This window comes from Orycteropus afer, unplaced genomic scaffold (genome assembly GCF_000298275.1).
Source record: "Orycteropus afer afer isolate SDZICR_OR568_19922 unplaced genomic scaffold, OryAfe1.0 scaffold00464, whole genome shotgun sequence".
NCBI classification, from domain to species: Eukaryota; Metazoa; Chordata; class Mammalia; order Tubulidentata; family Orycteropodidae; genus Orycteropus; species Orycteropus afer.
This window is the reverse complement of record NW_006922051.1, coordinates 1,665,194-1,680,879: the sequence shown is the minus strand read 5'-3', so window position 1 is coordinate 1,680,879 and position 15,686 is coordinate 1,665,194. Positions and strand designations below refer to the sequence as shown.

At 36.4% G+C, this 15,686-nt stretch overlaps 1 protein-coding gene across 1 annotated transcript in view; it reads right to left on the bottom strand.

Annotated features, from left to right (window-relative positions):
* Window positions 1-2,687: 2,687 nt before the first annotated feature.
* Window positions 2,688-15,686, bottom strand: part of PGGT1B (protein geranylgeranyltransferase type I subunit beta) — an 82,213-nt gene continuing 69,214 nt past the window's right edge. The window contains exons 7-9 of the mRNA XM_007954522.1: window positions 13,641-13,825; window positions 6,744-6,852; window positions 2,688-2,869 (exon numbers count right to left, since the gene is read on the bottom strand). Of these exons, the coding sequence (XP_007952713.1) occupies window positions 2,688-2,869; window positions 6,744-6,852; window positions 13,641-13,825 (476 nt within the window). The remainder of the gene's footprint in view (window positions 2,870-6,743; window positions 6,853-13,640; window positions 13,826-15,686) is intronic.

The window sequence follows — 15,686 nt, the reverse complement described above, 5'->3', positions numbered from 1 at the left end:
CTTTGGGAGGAACAGTTGGTGAAAGGGCTGGAGGGAGGCAGCATGTCTGGCCTTGCAGTAATAGGCCTTGGGTTACTGCTGGTAATCCTGTCTTCCTCTTGTGAGATTAGAGGAGGTCAGAAGATGTGGCCTCCTTGTCCTTTTTGTAGCCACTATGCTACCAGAGCTTTAATACCACCTAATATCTAGTCTGGGAGTTCTGATAGCTTAGTGCCAAAGACATCTGATTGCTAACCAGAAGGTTGGTGGTTCAAACCTACCAGACACTCCTTCTAAGAAAAATGGGGCAATCTACTTCTGTAGTGATTCTGTCTCGGAAACCCAAGGAGGGGTTGTTATGAGTTGGATCTGACTGGACGAAAGTGAGTTTGGCTTTGGTTTACTATCTAGTCCATACTCAAATTTCTCTAATTATCTCAAAAATGACTTTTAGTCTGTTCAAATCAGACCCAAACAAGGTCCTCACGTTCCATTTGTTTGTTATATCTCTTAAGTCTCCTTTTAAATTTAGAATAGTCTGCTTTATCCTCCTCTTTTTTTTTAAATATTTTAATGCCATTGACTTGATGAAGAAACCAGACTGTACTTGGTAGGATGTCCCACATTCTGGCTATGTCTAATTGCTTCCTCTTGATGTCATTTTTGTTTGTGTCCATTTCACTTGTTAGGTCTGGAAGTTAGATCTAGAAGATTGATTAGACTCACAGTCAACTTTTTTAACAAGAATACTTTATAGACTGTATTGTGTATCTCACATTGCATTACATCAGAAGGCATATCATTTCTGACTGTTCTAGTTGTACAAATGGTAGGATTGATCAGTAGATTCAGGTGGTGGCTGTTGAGCCTTCTATTTTAAAGTACTCTATCAATCTTTCTCCTAATGGTTTCATTATCCACTGATGATTGTTGCATAGAATTTGTAAGGTTGACTTTGGCAAACTCAAGTTTAAAATTAAGCATACCAATAATTAGTGAATTGCTTCCCCAAGTACACATTAGGCTTCCTTTGGGAAGGATTGTTACTTAGGGTACTTCTCCAAGTCTGGAGAGAAATGAGTAAAATTCAAAATATTACCTAAATGGTGATACTAGTAATACAGTTTTTATATTGATACTTACAGAATTCAATATTTATTATCATCAAACTATCACTTAAACCTAGCACCTTAAGAGTTCCTTCTCCATTTTGGTACTAGACTCCTACCTTTGAATGCTGTTGAGCAACAGTGATGGATGAGATTTACTGATAAACTGATTAGTGAATGAAGATGAGTTTTTTCATTATCTCCTTTACAATTAGCTAGTTCATAGAATTAAGAAAACAAAAATAAAAGAGGAACAAAACTGAAACCAGTCCTTACCTCCTAAATGGTTACATCGCCTCCCACCTACTTCAAAATATAAAAATATAAATGACTATATAGAGAGCTGCACCACTGAATTTACTTGAGAAGTTTTACTTTTGTACTTAAATTTTTACTTACTTAATTTGAAAACATTAGAAAATTATTAGTTTGAAATTAGAGCAGCTAACTCACTTAAACTGGGGACAACAAACTAAAAAAACATATCCAAATGGGTAAAAATAACTCAGGTATAAAAGTACAAATATAATTTACAATATCACGTATTTCAAAAAAGTAAACAAAACACTAATTATCTTTCCTTCAATATATGAAAGATTATATTCACTGCAGAAAGAAAGGCAACTAATGATTTGAGATTAAGATCAAACATACCTGGTATTCACCCCAGCACTGCAAAGAACTTTCCTTTTCACAACATATAGTTAAATTACTTTTCTCTCAGTTATGGTGACTTTACTACATGTTGTTGTTGTTATGTGCTGTCGAGTCAGACCCGACTCATAGCAACCCCTCCTTGGGTTTCTGAGGCAGTATCACTACAGAAGTAGATTGCCCCATCTTCCTTCCGAGGAGTGGCTGGTGGATTTGAACCGCCAGCCTTCTGGTTAGCAGTCAAGTGCCTTAGGCACTATGCTACCAGAGCTCCCAACTTCACTACATAATAGAATCTTATTAAAGCAATTTTCCTGTAGAAAACTATTAGTGAAGCCTATTGATATTTACTATGAAGTTGTTAATTTCATTTATATAGGCCACATAAGTTTAATTGGCACACTTAAGAAAAAAGTAACTAATTCTTTAAAAAAAAAAAAAAAAAAAACTATGATATTATCTGTTTTCGAAGAATAATCCAAGATACTTAATTCTTCAAGCATTTTTCTACCACTTGGCAATCAAACTTTAAAAATAATCACTAAGTGCTGACCGGAGGATTATCGATGCTATATGAAATGTAAACTGTTTGGAAGATTTGTGTTCATTTTACAATATGATATAATTTGTACTGAATTTTTTTTTTTTTTTTTAAAGATAATTATATGCATACAGTTAATCTGCCTCAAAGAACATCTTAGAAATACAATATAAACATTTAAGAACTATGATAGAGTCCACTGTGGTTCAGACTTCAACAAAGATTTCCTTGAAACATAGTACAAAGGTTACTGGCTCAAGGCCATATCCCAAAGTGACATCAGCATGAAATTTGATTGTATGGTTCCACTTCTTTAAAAAAGCGCACACTTGGTTATACATGGCTTTTAACCTTGGGCTACAATTATGCTACAAATTCCCCCCACTGTCCCAGTTTAAAGTCAATCAAGTGGAGATGGGCACATTCTCTGAACACTGTGTAGAGTCCTTGATTTTCCAGCTCTGGTGGAGATCTCGAAGGCGTTCAGAAGTCCGTGTGCTTACATTCAGAGCAGGGTGTACTTTACAAATTCCACTTTCCTCCATTAGTGACAGACCACAAATCCCAAAGTATGCATGTAGAGCATCTGAAAATGAGACATTTTTATTATAATAGGCATTCTTACCTGAACATGCTACAAAATATTTTTGATGCCTATCTACCAGCACATCACTGCATTAAAAATACATTTTGACAAATGCTAAATGTATGTTTAAAAATATTTGTTTTCTTAAAGTCTTGAATAGTATTTTTTTGGTAAACCAGATGATCAAAATCACTTAAGATATTTTATTCATAAAAATATTATTAACAAAGTAAAATGGTCCTAGCTGCAAAGACATTCTCAACATTCTCTGTGATTAAATGACAGGCAGGAAGAGTTAATAAGCTTCTCGCCTTAGTGGGTTTCCCCTCTGCTTATTACAGAATATGGAAACAAATGGTTTAACTATATATCATAAAAGGAAAGTTTTTTCTAGCAACTTTTTCTCCTCAAAAGTTTATCTCTGACAGTTCCTAAAGTGCATACTATATATTAGCACTGTGTTAAATGTAAGGAGCTTAAGCAAAGTAATCCATTCTGGATTGCTGTACCATATTTAATTCCTCTATTTAGGGTAACTGTCAGTCATCCTAAAAATATTTGACCTGACGACAAAAACAAACTCACATTTTATTTGGTTATAATAATGGGAGTGCTCATACCATAACAGCTCTTCTGCACTGGTCTTGCCAGTTTCCCATCTTTCAGGGGCAGCAACCTTTTCCCATTACAGCGGCCACTGAAATCAAAAGGCCATCTCTTGCCTGAAAGCCTTATTTGGACTTCTGAAGAGCTCAGAGCTCTGCAGTTGTGGGAACATTACAAAAACAAAGTTTTGTAGCGGTCAAGAATCCTTTCTATTTTTGAATTAGCCATCATTTATGGCCTCAATAGCTACTGAGGTTTAAAATGTCTGACCATCTTTGTCCAAAGAGTTAAGTTTCACTTACATGAGCATGATTTACTTTTTAAAATAAGAATGACAAATAGTGTGCCTACTCAAAGTCACTTGTGACAAAGTTAATTCATTAATGCAAACCCATGTCAATCCCTTTTTAGGTTTTCTGAAAATGCTAAGTTTCTTCTGGCTCATTTTTCTATAACTTTCAGACTATCAAACCAAAAAAACTTGATTTCTCTTGTATTATTACATTTTTCTTTGTAGTTATCCTAAAAGGACAAAGGCCATAAAGCCATATCAAGCTTTATTTTCTAGAAACTAAGAAAAAAATTCAACAGAAAGGGAAATAATATGTATTCAGAACAACATGTCAAAGTGAAAATAAAACTTGGTTTTTTCTCAAAAGGATTTCTATAAAAGCCTATGAGACCAGAACTTCACAGTTCAAAACTCATAGTTTTTTAATTTTTAAATCTTACTTTCTAAGTGGTGATGTATTCAAATATTTTCGATGCTGAAATATATATTTAATAATTTTTCATTTTTTCAGAGGTTTCTTCTATAAATTTATACAAAATCTCATTGTATCAAATCTGCTACTAGATTTACAAGACCGAGAATATGCTAAATTTAAAGAATCTTTTTAAAATGATTCTTCTAAAGGTTCTGGAAACAAGTCTTTTCAGATAAATCCAATTTATCACAGAAAGACTTTCTATGCTCTGTAGTATATAAGATCTGAAGACGTAACGTATCTGCCAAGTCAGTATTGTATCCAAGTATTCACAAAAACGTTCAAAGTTCGGAACTGATCTCTCTAGAAAAAAAAGCTCCAAGCATTTCAAAGCTACTGTAAATACTCCAATGTATTTCAAGTGTATCTACACAAGAAATGCTTTCTAAGAGATTGTCATTTTCCCACTCCCGTTATTTGTTAAAATATATTCTTTGATAAAGTAGTACCATGTACAAATTGAAAAAAGTGGTATCAAGACTAAAAATAACTCTCAGTTTTCTTATTGAGGCACTTTTCTAATATACTTAAAATAGCTGTGTATAGAGAAAGCAAAAATTTAAAGATATTATTTTGCTTTAAAAATTGTGAAAACAAGCTTTAATTTTAAAAGCAAGATAATATCTTTAAAGTTTTGGTTGTGAAAATATACTTAGCTCATAACTTTGAGAGCAATGTTCATTTATTCAAAGGAAGCATGTTTTACATAAAATCCAGGCATCATGGATGTGAGGAAGTATTCCTGCTCATTTCAGATGCAATCATACGGTTGTCCCTTATTTATATTTTGCTTCAAGTACATTTTCTGACCATGGGAGTTCTATGATAGGTGAGTTTGAAGAGGTACTTTCTGGTGATTACAAAAACCATGATTTTATTGTAATGCTGCAAAAACAATCCTTCCCAGTATCTCGTTTTCTTTGTCCACTTGCTTATCAAAAATATCAGTGTTCTCAATTATTTTAACAAACTCTCCAATTGATTTTTATGGGGAGCCTGTAAATAAACTCCTTCTGCTGGAGGTGAAAACATAAAAGGTGGGGGCAGGGGACAGGGAAGGTGGAGAAAGATGATACTAGAGTTGGGATAGGAGCCAAATCTTGGAAAAGCCTGTGTGCAACATCAAAGAACTTTGAGCACTGAGGGTGTCTGACTGATTTTAAAAGACTTATTGGAGGGGTTTATATCAGAGGTTCTTAATCTTTTTTTGTATAGAGATCCCTCTGAGAGTCTGAAGAAAGCTTTGGCCTCTTTCCTGTCATTTAAGTACATACACAAGGTATCAATGTGAGGGGGACTATGTTAGAGGCAGGAAGACTAATGCTAAGGCTATTGCAGAATTCTAGGCCTGACCACAAGCAGTTAATAGCACCAAAGTTTGGGGACAGGGAGGCAATGAATTCAGCAGGCAGGGTGGTTCTGCAATGCCCATCAATGGCATCCACTCAGCAGGAGGTTTTATAATATGCAGTTTAGGAATGAGGTCTAAGTTTGAGAAACAGCAGAATTATCTAAGTATTCTGAAAAAAAGGCCACTTTATATTATTTCTAGAGAACTCATTTAAAGGTCTAATGAAACACGAGAATCCTTTGCTATTCACATCTACATTATTCTCAAATTTGGAGAGCACGGAATACCACAATGTCTGAATCCATTTGGTTCCTGGGTTTCAGAAAATGAATGGTGAAAGTTCACACAGCAAAGTACTCATCAGAAGATTACCTGAATCTACCTAAATTCACGGAGCAATAGTTTTGCCAATGAGGAACACTTGCCTTTAAGATTTAAGATTTTTCACTTAATGTTATTTCTATATAGATAAGAACAGGTTCTCTTGTGGATGAAGAGTAATTTGTTCTACTTATTTTAAGTTGTATCTCATAATCCTAATGCTTTTGGGTGAGCCAATGCTTTCTAATTTTGGGCAGGACCCACTCAGAGTGCCTTATAGTCTCAAATGCAATAAAACATTGTTAAGTGAAATACTTATTAAAAAAATGCACACTGTACCAATGCATCTTGATAATTAGCTCCTTCCTTCATCTCTCCACTGCCTAAAGCTCTCACAAATTTAAGTAATCTACCATTTTTCTTGGAAGCTCTGGTAGCATAGTGGCTAAGTCACTTGCCTGCTAACCAGAAGGCTGACGGTTCAAACCCACCAGCCACTCCTCAGAAGGAAGGTTGGGCAATCCTACTTCCGTAGTGATACTGCCTCGGAAACCCAAGGAGGGGTCGCTATGAGTTGGGGCCGACTCGACGGCACACAACAACAACAACAACAACCATTTTTCTTATCACCTCTTATTTACTGTAAGCTTATAATTGTGTCTAAATTTCCTAAAATATACCCTTTCTGATAAAGATGCATGAAGATCTACTTAAGAAAAGAAGTTTTTTCTGGATTCATAGCAAAATATTGTCAGTACTTACACAAAACATAGTAAGATCTACTAACGATACAGAAATTTTTCTGGATTCATACAAAGAAATTAATTACCTGGATGACTATCTGGCCACTTGGCAAATCCCCCTACTAGACGATCTTGAGTTGATAAGATGTAATTTCTATTTTTCTCAAAATTAGTGTACTGGAAAATTTTCAGAAGCTGAAACGACAGGACAGACATCAAACTTTCCTATCAACCTTTGGTTCCAAAGTCAGATAAGTAATATTTAAATATGTTTTTCTATACCTAAGACTCAGAGCAAGTCTCTGGGGGACTCGGACACTTAAAATTAGCCAACCACATATTGTCTTGACTCACTCATCTTTTCTTTCTTTTGACGTAGGCACAGCTAAGTTCTTTGTCTCTTTAAGTCAGGCTTAAAACACAATTTTCCCCTGATCCACTCAACTCAGTCAGTCATTTACAAAATGTGTAGTTATATCAACCCATATTTTGATTCTTATTATAGGCTCTTGAGCTATTAGTTACAAACTGGTAGTAACTAGAACCAAAAATATTTTAAAAAAGAGCAACAGAAATCATTACCCAGACACTAGAGATGGTTTTGTTTGAGAATAATAAAATACTATAGCTCTTTAACTAGAAAAGAGAAAAGATGAGAGAAAATATGATAGCAATATAAAAAATTATCTAGCTCAAAGATTTAAGACATACATTTGTCTTCTCTCCCAGAATCCCACTAAAAAGATAAATCAAACTGTGGAGAGAATAAGGAGGATGGGGAGTATACAAGAGAAATCAACACATTTCTGTAAGACACAAAACAGATAAAAGTGAGTTAATGAATCAAAGAGAGCCAACGAAGTTAGCTGCAGCCGAGAATAGTAGCAGGAAATCTCTGGAGAGGTTCTAGACTACAGGCTTATAGAAATGGAGTGAGAAGGGGGGTTGAAAGCAGTGTTTTTTTTTTCTTCCTTCCTCACTCTCCTGCTCCCTTTTTCTTCCTTTATTAATGGAATCACTCCCTCATTTTCTACTCAGCAATCAAAACAAAATGGCAGTCCAAACAGACTGATGGTGTAAGGACTCACCTCTGAGAAAAAGGAACTCCATAGGCGCTTTTGGCACCTGGGGAAGACCCCCATCTTAACTGCCATCTCCCTTTCTTACAGGAGGAGTTCCAGAGATACAGAGGGAAAAAACAAGTGGAAAAAATTTAGCAATGAAATAATAGAAAAGACTCTTGTGAAGGTTGAAAGGATACCCATCTTCAAACCAAAAAGCAGAATAGATAAAAAAAAAAAACCCAAAAAACCTAAAAACCAACCCCAAACTAGGATATTCTCTTAGAATTTCAGAACAGGGATAAACAGAATTTCCAAAAAGCTTCAGGAAAGGGGAATAAGGAGGTGCTGTTAGCAAAGAGAAACCAATTGGAATTAAAATTAGTAATTTGACAGGAAGAAAACTAATACCATTAAAATTGTAAGGGAGAATGATTCTGTTCTTAGGAGACTATATCAAGCTGAATGATGATTAACTAAGTGTAAAGACAGAATAAAGATGTTTTTAGGCATAGAAGGGCTCATAAGTTTATATATCATATACAACTGTCTGACAAAGATGTTTGAAGAACTACTCAAGAAAAATGAAGTTAAAAGTCAAGATGATGAAATGGGATACAAAAAATAGTAGAGCTAGAGCTGATAATGCAGCCCTTATGCAGTGGTACCGCCATGCTGCTGGTATATGGTAAACATCTGTTCTGATTAGTTGTTCCAAGCTATACCAGATGTGAATAATATTTTAAGTATTGTTCTTGGATAGAACTCATCCATGAATCCAATGGAAAGAAATCTTAAAATGACAGTTCTAAAGTAAGCCTATAAAGTAATTCTTTCAAATTAGAACAGGATGTCATTCAACTCTAAGAAAAAATGTCTTAAAGAAAGAGAATCCATGTAATATTCAGAATGTGTAAGAAACTAACAGCAAAGGCATTCTTCTCAAAAAGAAAAAGAATTAGTTAGAAATTCCAAAGAAAACAAAATCTATTAGGAAAGCTGTAGCACAAATAAGAAACTAATAAAAGCATGACTTATTTTGAGCAATTAACAGAATATAAAGAATGAAATTCCTTAGGACTATGATGGTAAGAACATTCTACATCAAATGGCACATGGTCACTGCATAAACAGAAGATATTATAATCTTAACACTGTGCTTGGTAAGGCAATGTACAATATTTATACCATCCTAAGTGCTGATTATTGGTTTTCAACTTTTAGAATCAACTTATAGGCAAAGCATGGAAGATTTTAATTATGGTTACCAAACAGAATACGAATGTTACCAAACGTGACATTATAAAAGTAGAGACAAACTGGCATTAAAAGATAGAAAATGAGGAAAAGAAGTTCAGAACTAAAAATAATGAGTAACAATCTGCTGGAAAATAAGGAGGTTAACTCTTCATTTTTCATACTTGGGAATCAAAAATAGTATCCAGAAATGATAAGCAAGAAACAAGCATATTATTTTTAGTTACAGTGATATTTACCAAAATTAAAATAGAAAATGTTTAACAAGTGGATGTATCTAGAAAGCCATCAAGGACTAATAGGGTCATATGAAAAAGACTCAGGAGCCAATTTGAAGGGGCTCCTACTGGTTAAAGATATGACAATTTCAGCATCAAAAAGAACTGTAATGGATTAAAACATACAAAATGTGTTGAAAATCAATGAGTTCATAGTGATACTGAAAGAACCTTAATACCCAGAGAACCAATCCATGGTCCTGAACACTTAAAAAAGAGAAAGAATTAAGTATTCATACCCTATTCCCTGTACAAGCTGTATGTTTGTGTGACTGAAGGGTGAAGCTCTTCTATATAAAAGAATTCTAGCTAATACACTTAAGAAAGAGTAATAGAAACAGAATTTCCATTTTGCGACATTTAATGACATTATAGATCTATGCAATGATCCTCAATGGCTGCTGAAATCTTACAGTAAAACACCAGTGAGGAATTATATAACAGATAAATTATGTTGATAACTCTGGAGCCCTCTAATCAAAAGGAAAACCAAATATATGTCTCTTGATGTAACAGAATAGGAAATAAACATCAGAATTTACTTGATATTTGATGATACAGGTACTCCCCAACTAACAATGTATTTGAGTTATGTTGAACTCCACTTATAACTGTCTGTTTTTTATCATTAGTAGTATACACTACACATAGTATCGCAGCATGTAATTTGCTGATGTTATCATTGCCATATGTTTAATGTTATGATTTACTGTTCAAACACTGGTGTATAATGTTGCTGTTGCTGTTAGATGCCACTGAGTCAGCTCTGACTCACAGCGACCATATGTACAACAAAACGAAACACTGGTGTATATTAATAAGCTATGGAATAACAAAACAAAAACTAGGGGAAAAAAAGAGGTATTCAACTTACCTCAGAATTGACTGACAATGGAGTTGTCAAAATGGAACCTCATCGTAAGGCACAAGGGACTAATCGCAATAAGGAATGATGGCTTATTGCATAAGTATGGCTAATTATGGTATGACCATGATGCTAAGGATATGTTTTTATAAAGTTTTTTGTTTTGTTGTTGAGAGATGATACTGAAGAATTTCCAGACGATACTAAAAAAATGGTATCTGGGACTTACCTCAAAATAGTACAGGGAAAGAGAGGGAAACAGGTAGGAGAATGGATAAAGGAAGGTTGGCTTTGGGTTGTTGGTGCTACTTATAGGCATACTGGGCATTCATTATTGTGATGGTTAATTTGATGTCAACTGGCTAGGGAGGCTATGATTCCTAGTGGTTTGCCAAATATTATTAGTCCTGCTTGCTGTTCCATAATAAAATCTAACATAATATAATGCAATCACCTTCCATAATGCAATTTATCTAATGTAATCAATCAACTGGTTAACAAGGGAGTTTCCTTAGGGAGTTCTGCCTCCATACTATAAATAAATATTTTGGAAGATCTTGTTCTTTTCACTCTGTACACTTTCAGTCACCTGACCAATGGATCTTAGGATAGAAGCTTGTCGGAGTCAACCTGCTGCTTGATTTTTACATTTTGGGTTTGCTCATCCTCCAAAATTGTGTGAGCCAATTCTCTGAAGTAAATCTTTCTCTCTCTGCATATATATCTCATTGGTTCTGTGTGGTAGTTATGTTTGTGTGTCAACTTGGCTGGGCCTGGTTGAGTGGCTGGGCCACTGGTGGTAGTTAATCCCCATGATGAGAATGGCAATCAACTCCATGGTAGGATCTACCACAAGCAGCCGAGAAGCAGCCTTTGGAAATATGGTCTGCTTTCTGTATTTAAGGAGAAGTCTTGGGAATGGTCTCTAGCCCATGGCACGCTTGGACTCTGCATGTAGCCATGTTGTTGCTCAGCAGCCTGCTATGCTCTGCCAACCTTGGGACTTACAATGGACTTAAGTTAATGGCCTGCCATGTGGTTTGGTAACATTGGGACTGTGCCTTTTTACCTATGAACCTTGGGCTTCTCAGCTTCAGCAGCCAGCAGCTGTCTGAGTAAAGAAATGCGTCTAGCTCCAGTGGGCCAGGAGCAGGAGGCAGAGCTGGAGCCCAAGGTTGAGGGGGCTTTCACCCAGCCCCTAGAGCCTGGTACTTTGAACTAAAGCCTCCAAATCATAAGAATAAACTCCTGTTTGTTAAGGCCATCCCATTTGTGGTATATTTCTTGTCAGAGTGGCACTAGGTAACCAGAAGAGTTCTGTTTCTCTAGAGAATCCCAAGACAATTATATTATTTTCAGTACATTTGAATATATATGAAAATTTCTGTAATTTTTTTTTCAAAAAAGTGTACCTGAGGAATGGCACTAGACATGTACAGAGAAAAGATTTCATTTTAAATCATTCTATATTTAGTATTTGGTTCAAAAATATGCATGAATTTTATTAAAAAAAAAACTTTCAAGACACTCTATAGAAGATGAAACACATATTTTTGACTCCAGAAGATCAGAACTAAGTAATACTTGTTAAAGGGTGAAAAGGCAATTTTAAGATTAAAAAAAAACAAAACCCCAAAACTTATGGGTGTTTATAAATGTGGACAATAACCTTATGAAATTAGGTATACCAAAAGGTAACAGAGATGGAGAATCAATTTCTACTGTGAATATAACTCAGTATGTTTCAGAAGATGTGGGACAAATAAATTAATGCATAATGGAAAACCTTAAATGGTTGTTAAGGAACAAGCCATGGTTTCTCTCTCTTTTTTTTTTTTTTATTAACAATGCAGCAGCTCCCCTCCCACTTCCTCCCCATAGTTACCGCCTCCCAGTGTCCATCCCTTCATACTCTTCTGCACCCTGAGCTATCTCCCTGTGCATAAGCAGCCCTTCCTTCTCCCATGATTGTTCTCTCCAGGGCGTGTGTCTACTTGAGGTAAATGTTTAACTCACATGCCTGTACTTTTGTTTGGCTGGAAACCACAGTTGTGGGTTCAATTCCAGACCTGAAGGGCAGCTAGGGGCCAGTCTCAGTGGTTACACCAGGCTCTATTGGACCAGCAAACCTGGTCCCTGCCTTCTTTTTTTTTTTTTTTGCCTCCAAATGATTTTGAGTTTTGTACCACATTGTTCTCCCTCTTTATGCAGGATCTCCTACGTCCCTTCCAAGTGGATGGCAGTGGTAGCTGGGCACCATCTAGTTCTTCTGGTCTCATAGTTGTATAGGTTGCAGATCGGATGGTGTACCAGTCGCTAGGACTGATTGTTTCCATTAATTTTGCTTTTCTTCTTTCTTCTTGACGAGGAGAGACCCGTTGTTGCATCTAGATGGCAGCTTCCTAGCTTTTAAGGTCCCAGTCGCTACTCGCCAAAGTAGTAGGTGGAACAATGTTTTGTATAGTATGTTATGCCAATTGAGCTTGATGTCCCCTGCGACTATGGTCCCAAGCCCGCAGAATCAACTACTCGGTCCCTCTGAGTAGCTGGCTGTGACCAAGTAATGACCATAACCTTGCCCCTTGTCAGCTCTACTATATACCTGGGAATTCTGATCATTCACATGAACTTATAGGCCCATTGTCTGCCAACCCTATATATGATCTTGGATACACTCTCCATTTAGACATACCTAATTGTTTAGCTTGTTCACCCATCTATCCGTCCCTATACCCATGTTTGCTTTCACTGACAACTCAGTACTGTATATGCAAAGGGGTTCATATTTGTTGTCTGTACTGCCCATGTAACTCTCTATGTCTTTCTCATCCTCAATGCTGCCATATTGGTCACTCACATTTGGTACATTGCCCTTCTCTTCACCCAAATCAATATTTATCTCTATCTATCTAACAGTATTCCCTCCCCTCCCCTCCCACTCCTGGTAACCAACAAAGAAAATGTCCTCCAATATATAAACCTTTCCTTAACTTTTACAATACATGGTTTCTCTTTTAAGATCGATGTTGCTGTTGTTAGTTGCCCTCAAGTTGATTGTGACCCAATGTGTGCAGAGTAAAACTGCTCCATACAGCCTTCTGAGGCAACTCCGGGTGGATGTGAACTGCCATGCTTTCAGCTAGTGGTCAAGCACTTAACCGTTTGTACCACCCAGGGACTCTTTCCCTTCAAACCTTTACTAGTTATCATATTCTGACAGAGCCCTGCTCTAGATGGACAGATGATCATTTTCAATAAGAATATTTTTTATGACTTTATACATATTTTCATTCCTAGGTTATGTGTCATTTTAATTTTATAAGAATGGAAATTTTCAAGTAGCACAGAAAGATAAGTGAATTCTATGAAAAAAAAAACAGACAAGAGTAGCTTTGCCAGAGTGTTAGAAAAACTCAGTAGCCTAAACAAATAATATTTAATGCATATTATAAAGACCAATCCCTTGAGCACATTTTGTATTATCAAGGAGTACAGGTTTCTCATTTTTATTACTTCTCTTACCTTTAGAGTTGCTCCCACCCAAAAAGAATAACAGGTGTCTACAGGCTTATTAGGTCTTCCATGATAACCATTTTGTTGTCTCATTATACACCATCTCTTTATCCTGTTCAATTCCTTTTCTGAAAAAACTTCTTCTAGTTTACCCATCAGACACAGTGATGCAATGCCACAAAAAGTTGATCCTCCTGTTAATCAAAATCACACAATACTTTAAACTTAAATTAAATGCCTATGAAAAACAAAAGGACTGAGGAAAAAAGTACTTAAATAATCGTAGAAGAATAGTGAAATAAACTAATATAAATTTAAAAGTCAATCAATTTTAACTTAAAAATAATCACTCAGCACTAAGGTCTTCAACATTACCTTGAAACATGAATAAAAAAAGAGCTATCAGAAACAGTCAATGAAAAAAGCTACAGCTTGGTAGAGATTAAGGAACTTTTACAAAATTACAAGGTTTATGGCAAAGTGGAAACTAAAATCTAGGTGTACTGACTCTTTGTCCATTCATGACTCTCACCAGAGCCTGATTTAATCCCCTTAAAGACAGTGTGTTATGATTTTCTTGCTCCTGAATTGAGGTCCTATCTGCTTGGACATAAAGATCAATTTTTAAATATAAAATAAATAAGCTAAGAGCTGGTATACAGATATGACACCTAGTCAGTTCAAGGATTTTAAGGAAGAAAAGTTAAGGGAAAAAAAAAAAAGAGAGGAGAGAGAAAGAAAACATCTGGAAATAGATACACATATGTTTTAATGTTCACTATGGCAGGCTAAGTAATGCCCCCCAAATATATATGGGTCCTAATCTCTACAATCTGTGAATGTTACCTTATACGGCCAAAGGGACTTTGGAGATGTGATTAAGATTCTTGGGTTTAAGATGGAGAGATAACCCTGTATTATTTGGGTGGCTTAAATGTAATCATAAGTGGTCTTATAACAGGAGGCAAAAGATTAGACTATATAGCAAGATGAGCAAGCAGTATGATCACAAAGATTGGAGAGATACAACCACAAGCCAAGGAATCCTGGCAGACACCAGAATCTGGAAAATGCAAGGAACAGATTGTCCCCTGGGGCCTTCAGAAGGAATCAGCCTGCTAACACTTTGATTTTAGCCCCTAAAATTCATTTCACACATTTGGTCTCTAGAACCGTGTGGTAGTTAAGGTTGTCTGTCAACTTGGCTGGGCCTGGTTGAGTAGCTGGGCAGCTGGTGGTAGTTGTTCCCCATGATAAGACTGGCAATCAACTCCATGGGGGGATCTACCACAAGCAGCTGAGTGGCCACTTTAGGGATGTGGTCTGTTTTCCATATATAACAAGGAGCTTATGGCACGTTTGAACCCTTCATGTAGCTGAGTTGTTCCTAGCCTGCCATGCTCTGCTGATCTTGGGACTTTTAATGGACTTGAATTAGTGGCCTGCCATGTTGTTTGGTAATGTCAGTACTGTGCCTTTTTACTTGTCAACCTTGGCTTTGTCAGCCTCAGCAGCCAGCAGCTGTCTGAGTGAAGAAATACCTCTAGCTTCAGTGGGCTGGGAGTAGGAGGCAAAGCTGAAGCCCAAGGTTGAGAGGCTTTCACCCAGCCCTTAGAGCCTGGCACTATGAACTCAGACTTGAAGCCTCCAAACTGTAAGAGAATACACTCCTGTTTGTTAAAGCCATCCCATTTGTGGTACTTTCTGTTAGAGCAGCAAAGAGGTAACCAAAACAAACTTAAGAGAATAAATTTATTTGTTTAAAGACCCTAGGTTTGTGACTATTTGTTCTAGCAGCAATATGAAACCAATATGCCAACAAAAGTAATTACTTTCTGTGGTAGTTAAGGTTATGTGTCTACTTGGCTGGGCCTGGTTTTGAGTGGCTGGGCAGCTGGATATAGTTATTCCCCATGATGATACTGGTAATCAACTCCATGGTGGAATCTCCTGTGAGCAGCTGAGTAGCTGGCTTAGGGATGTGGTCTGCTTCCAGAATATAAGAAGATGCTTTGAGAAAGGTCTGGAGCTTTTTGGCACATGTAGATCCTGCAT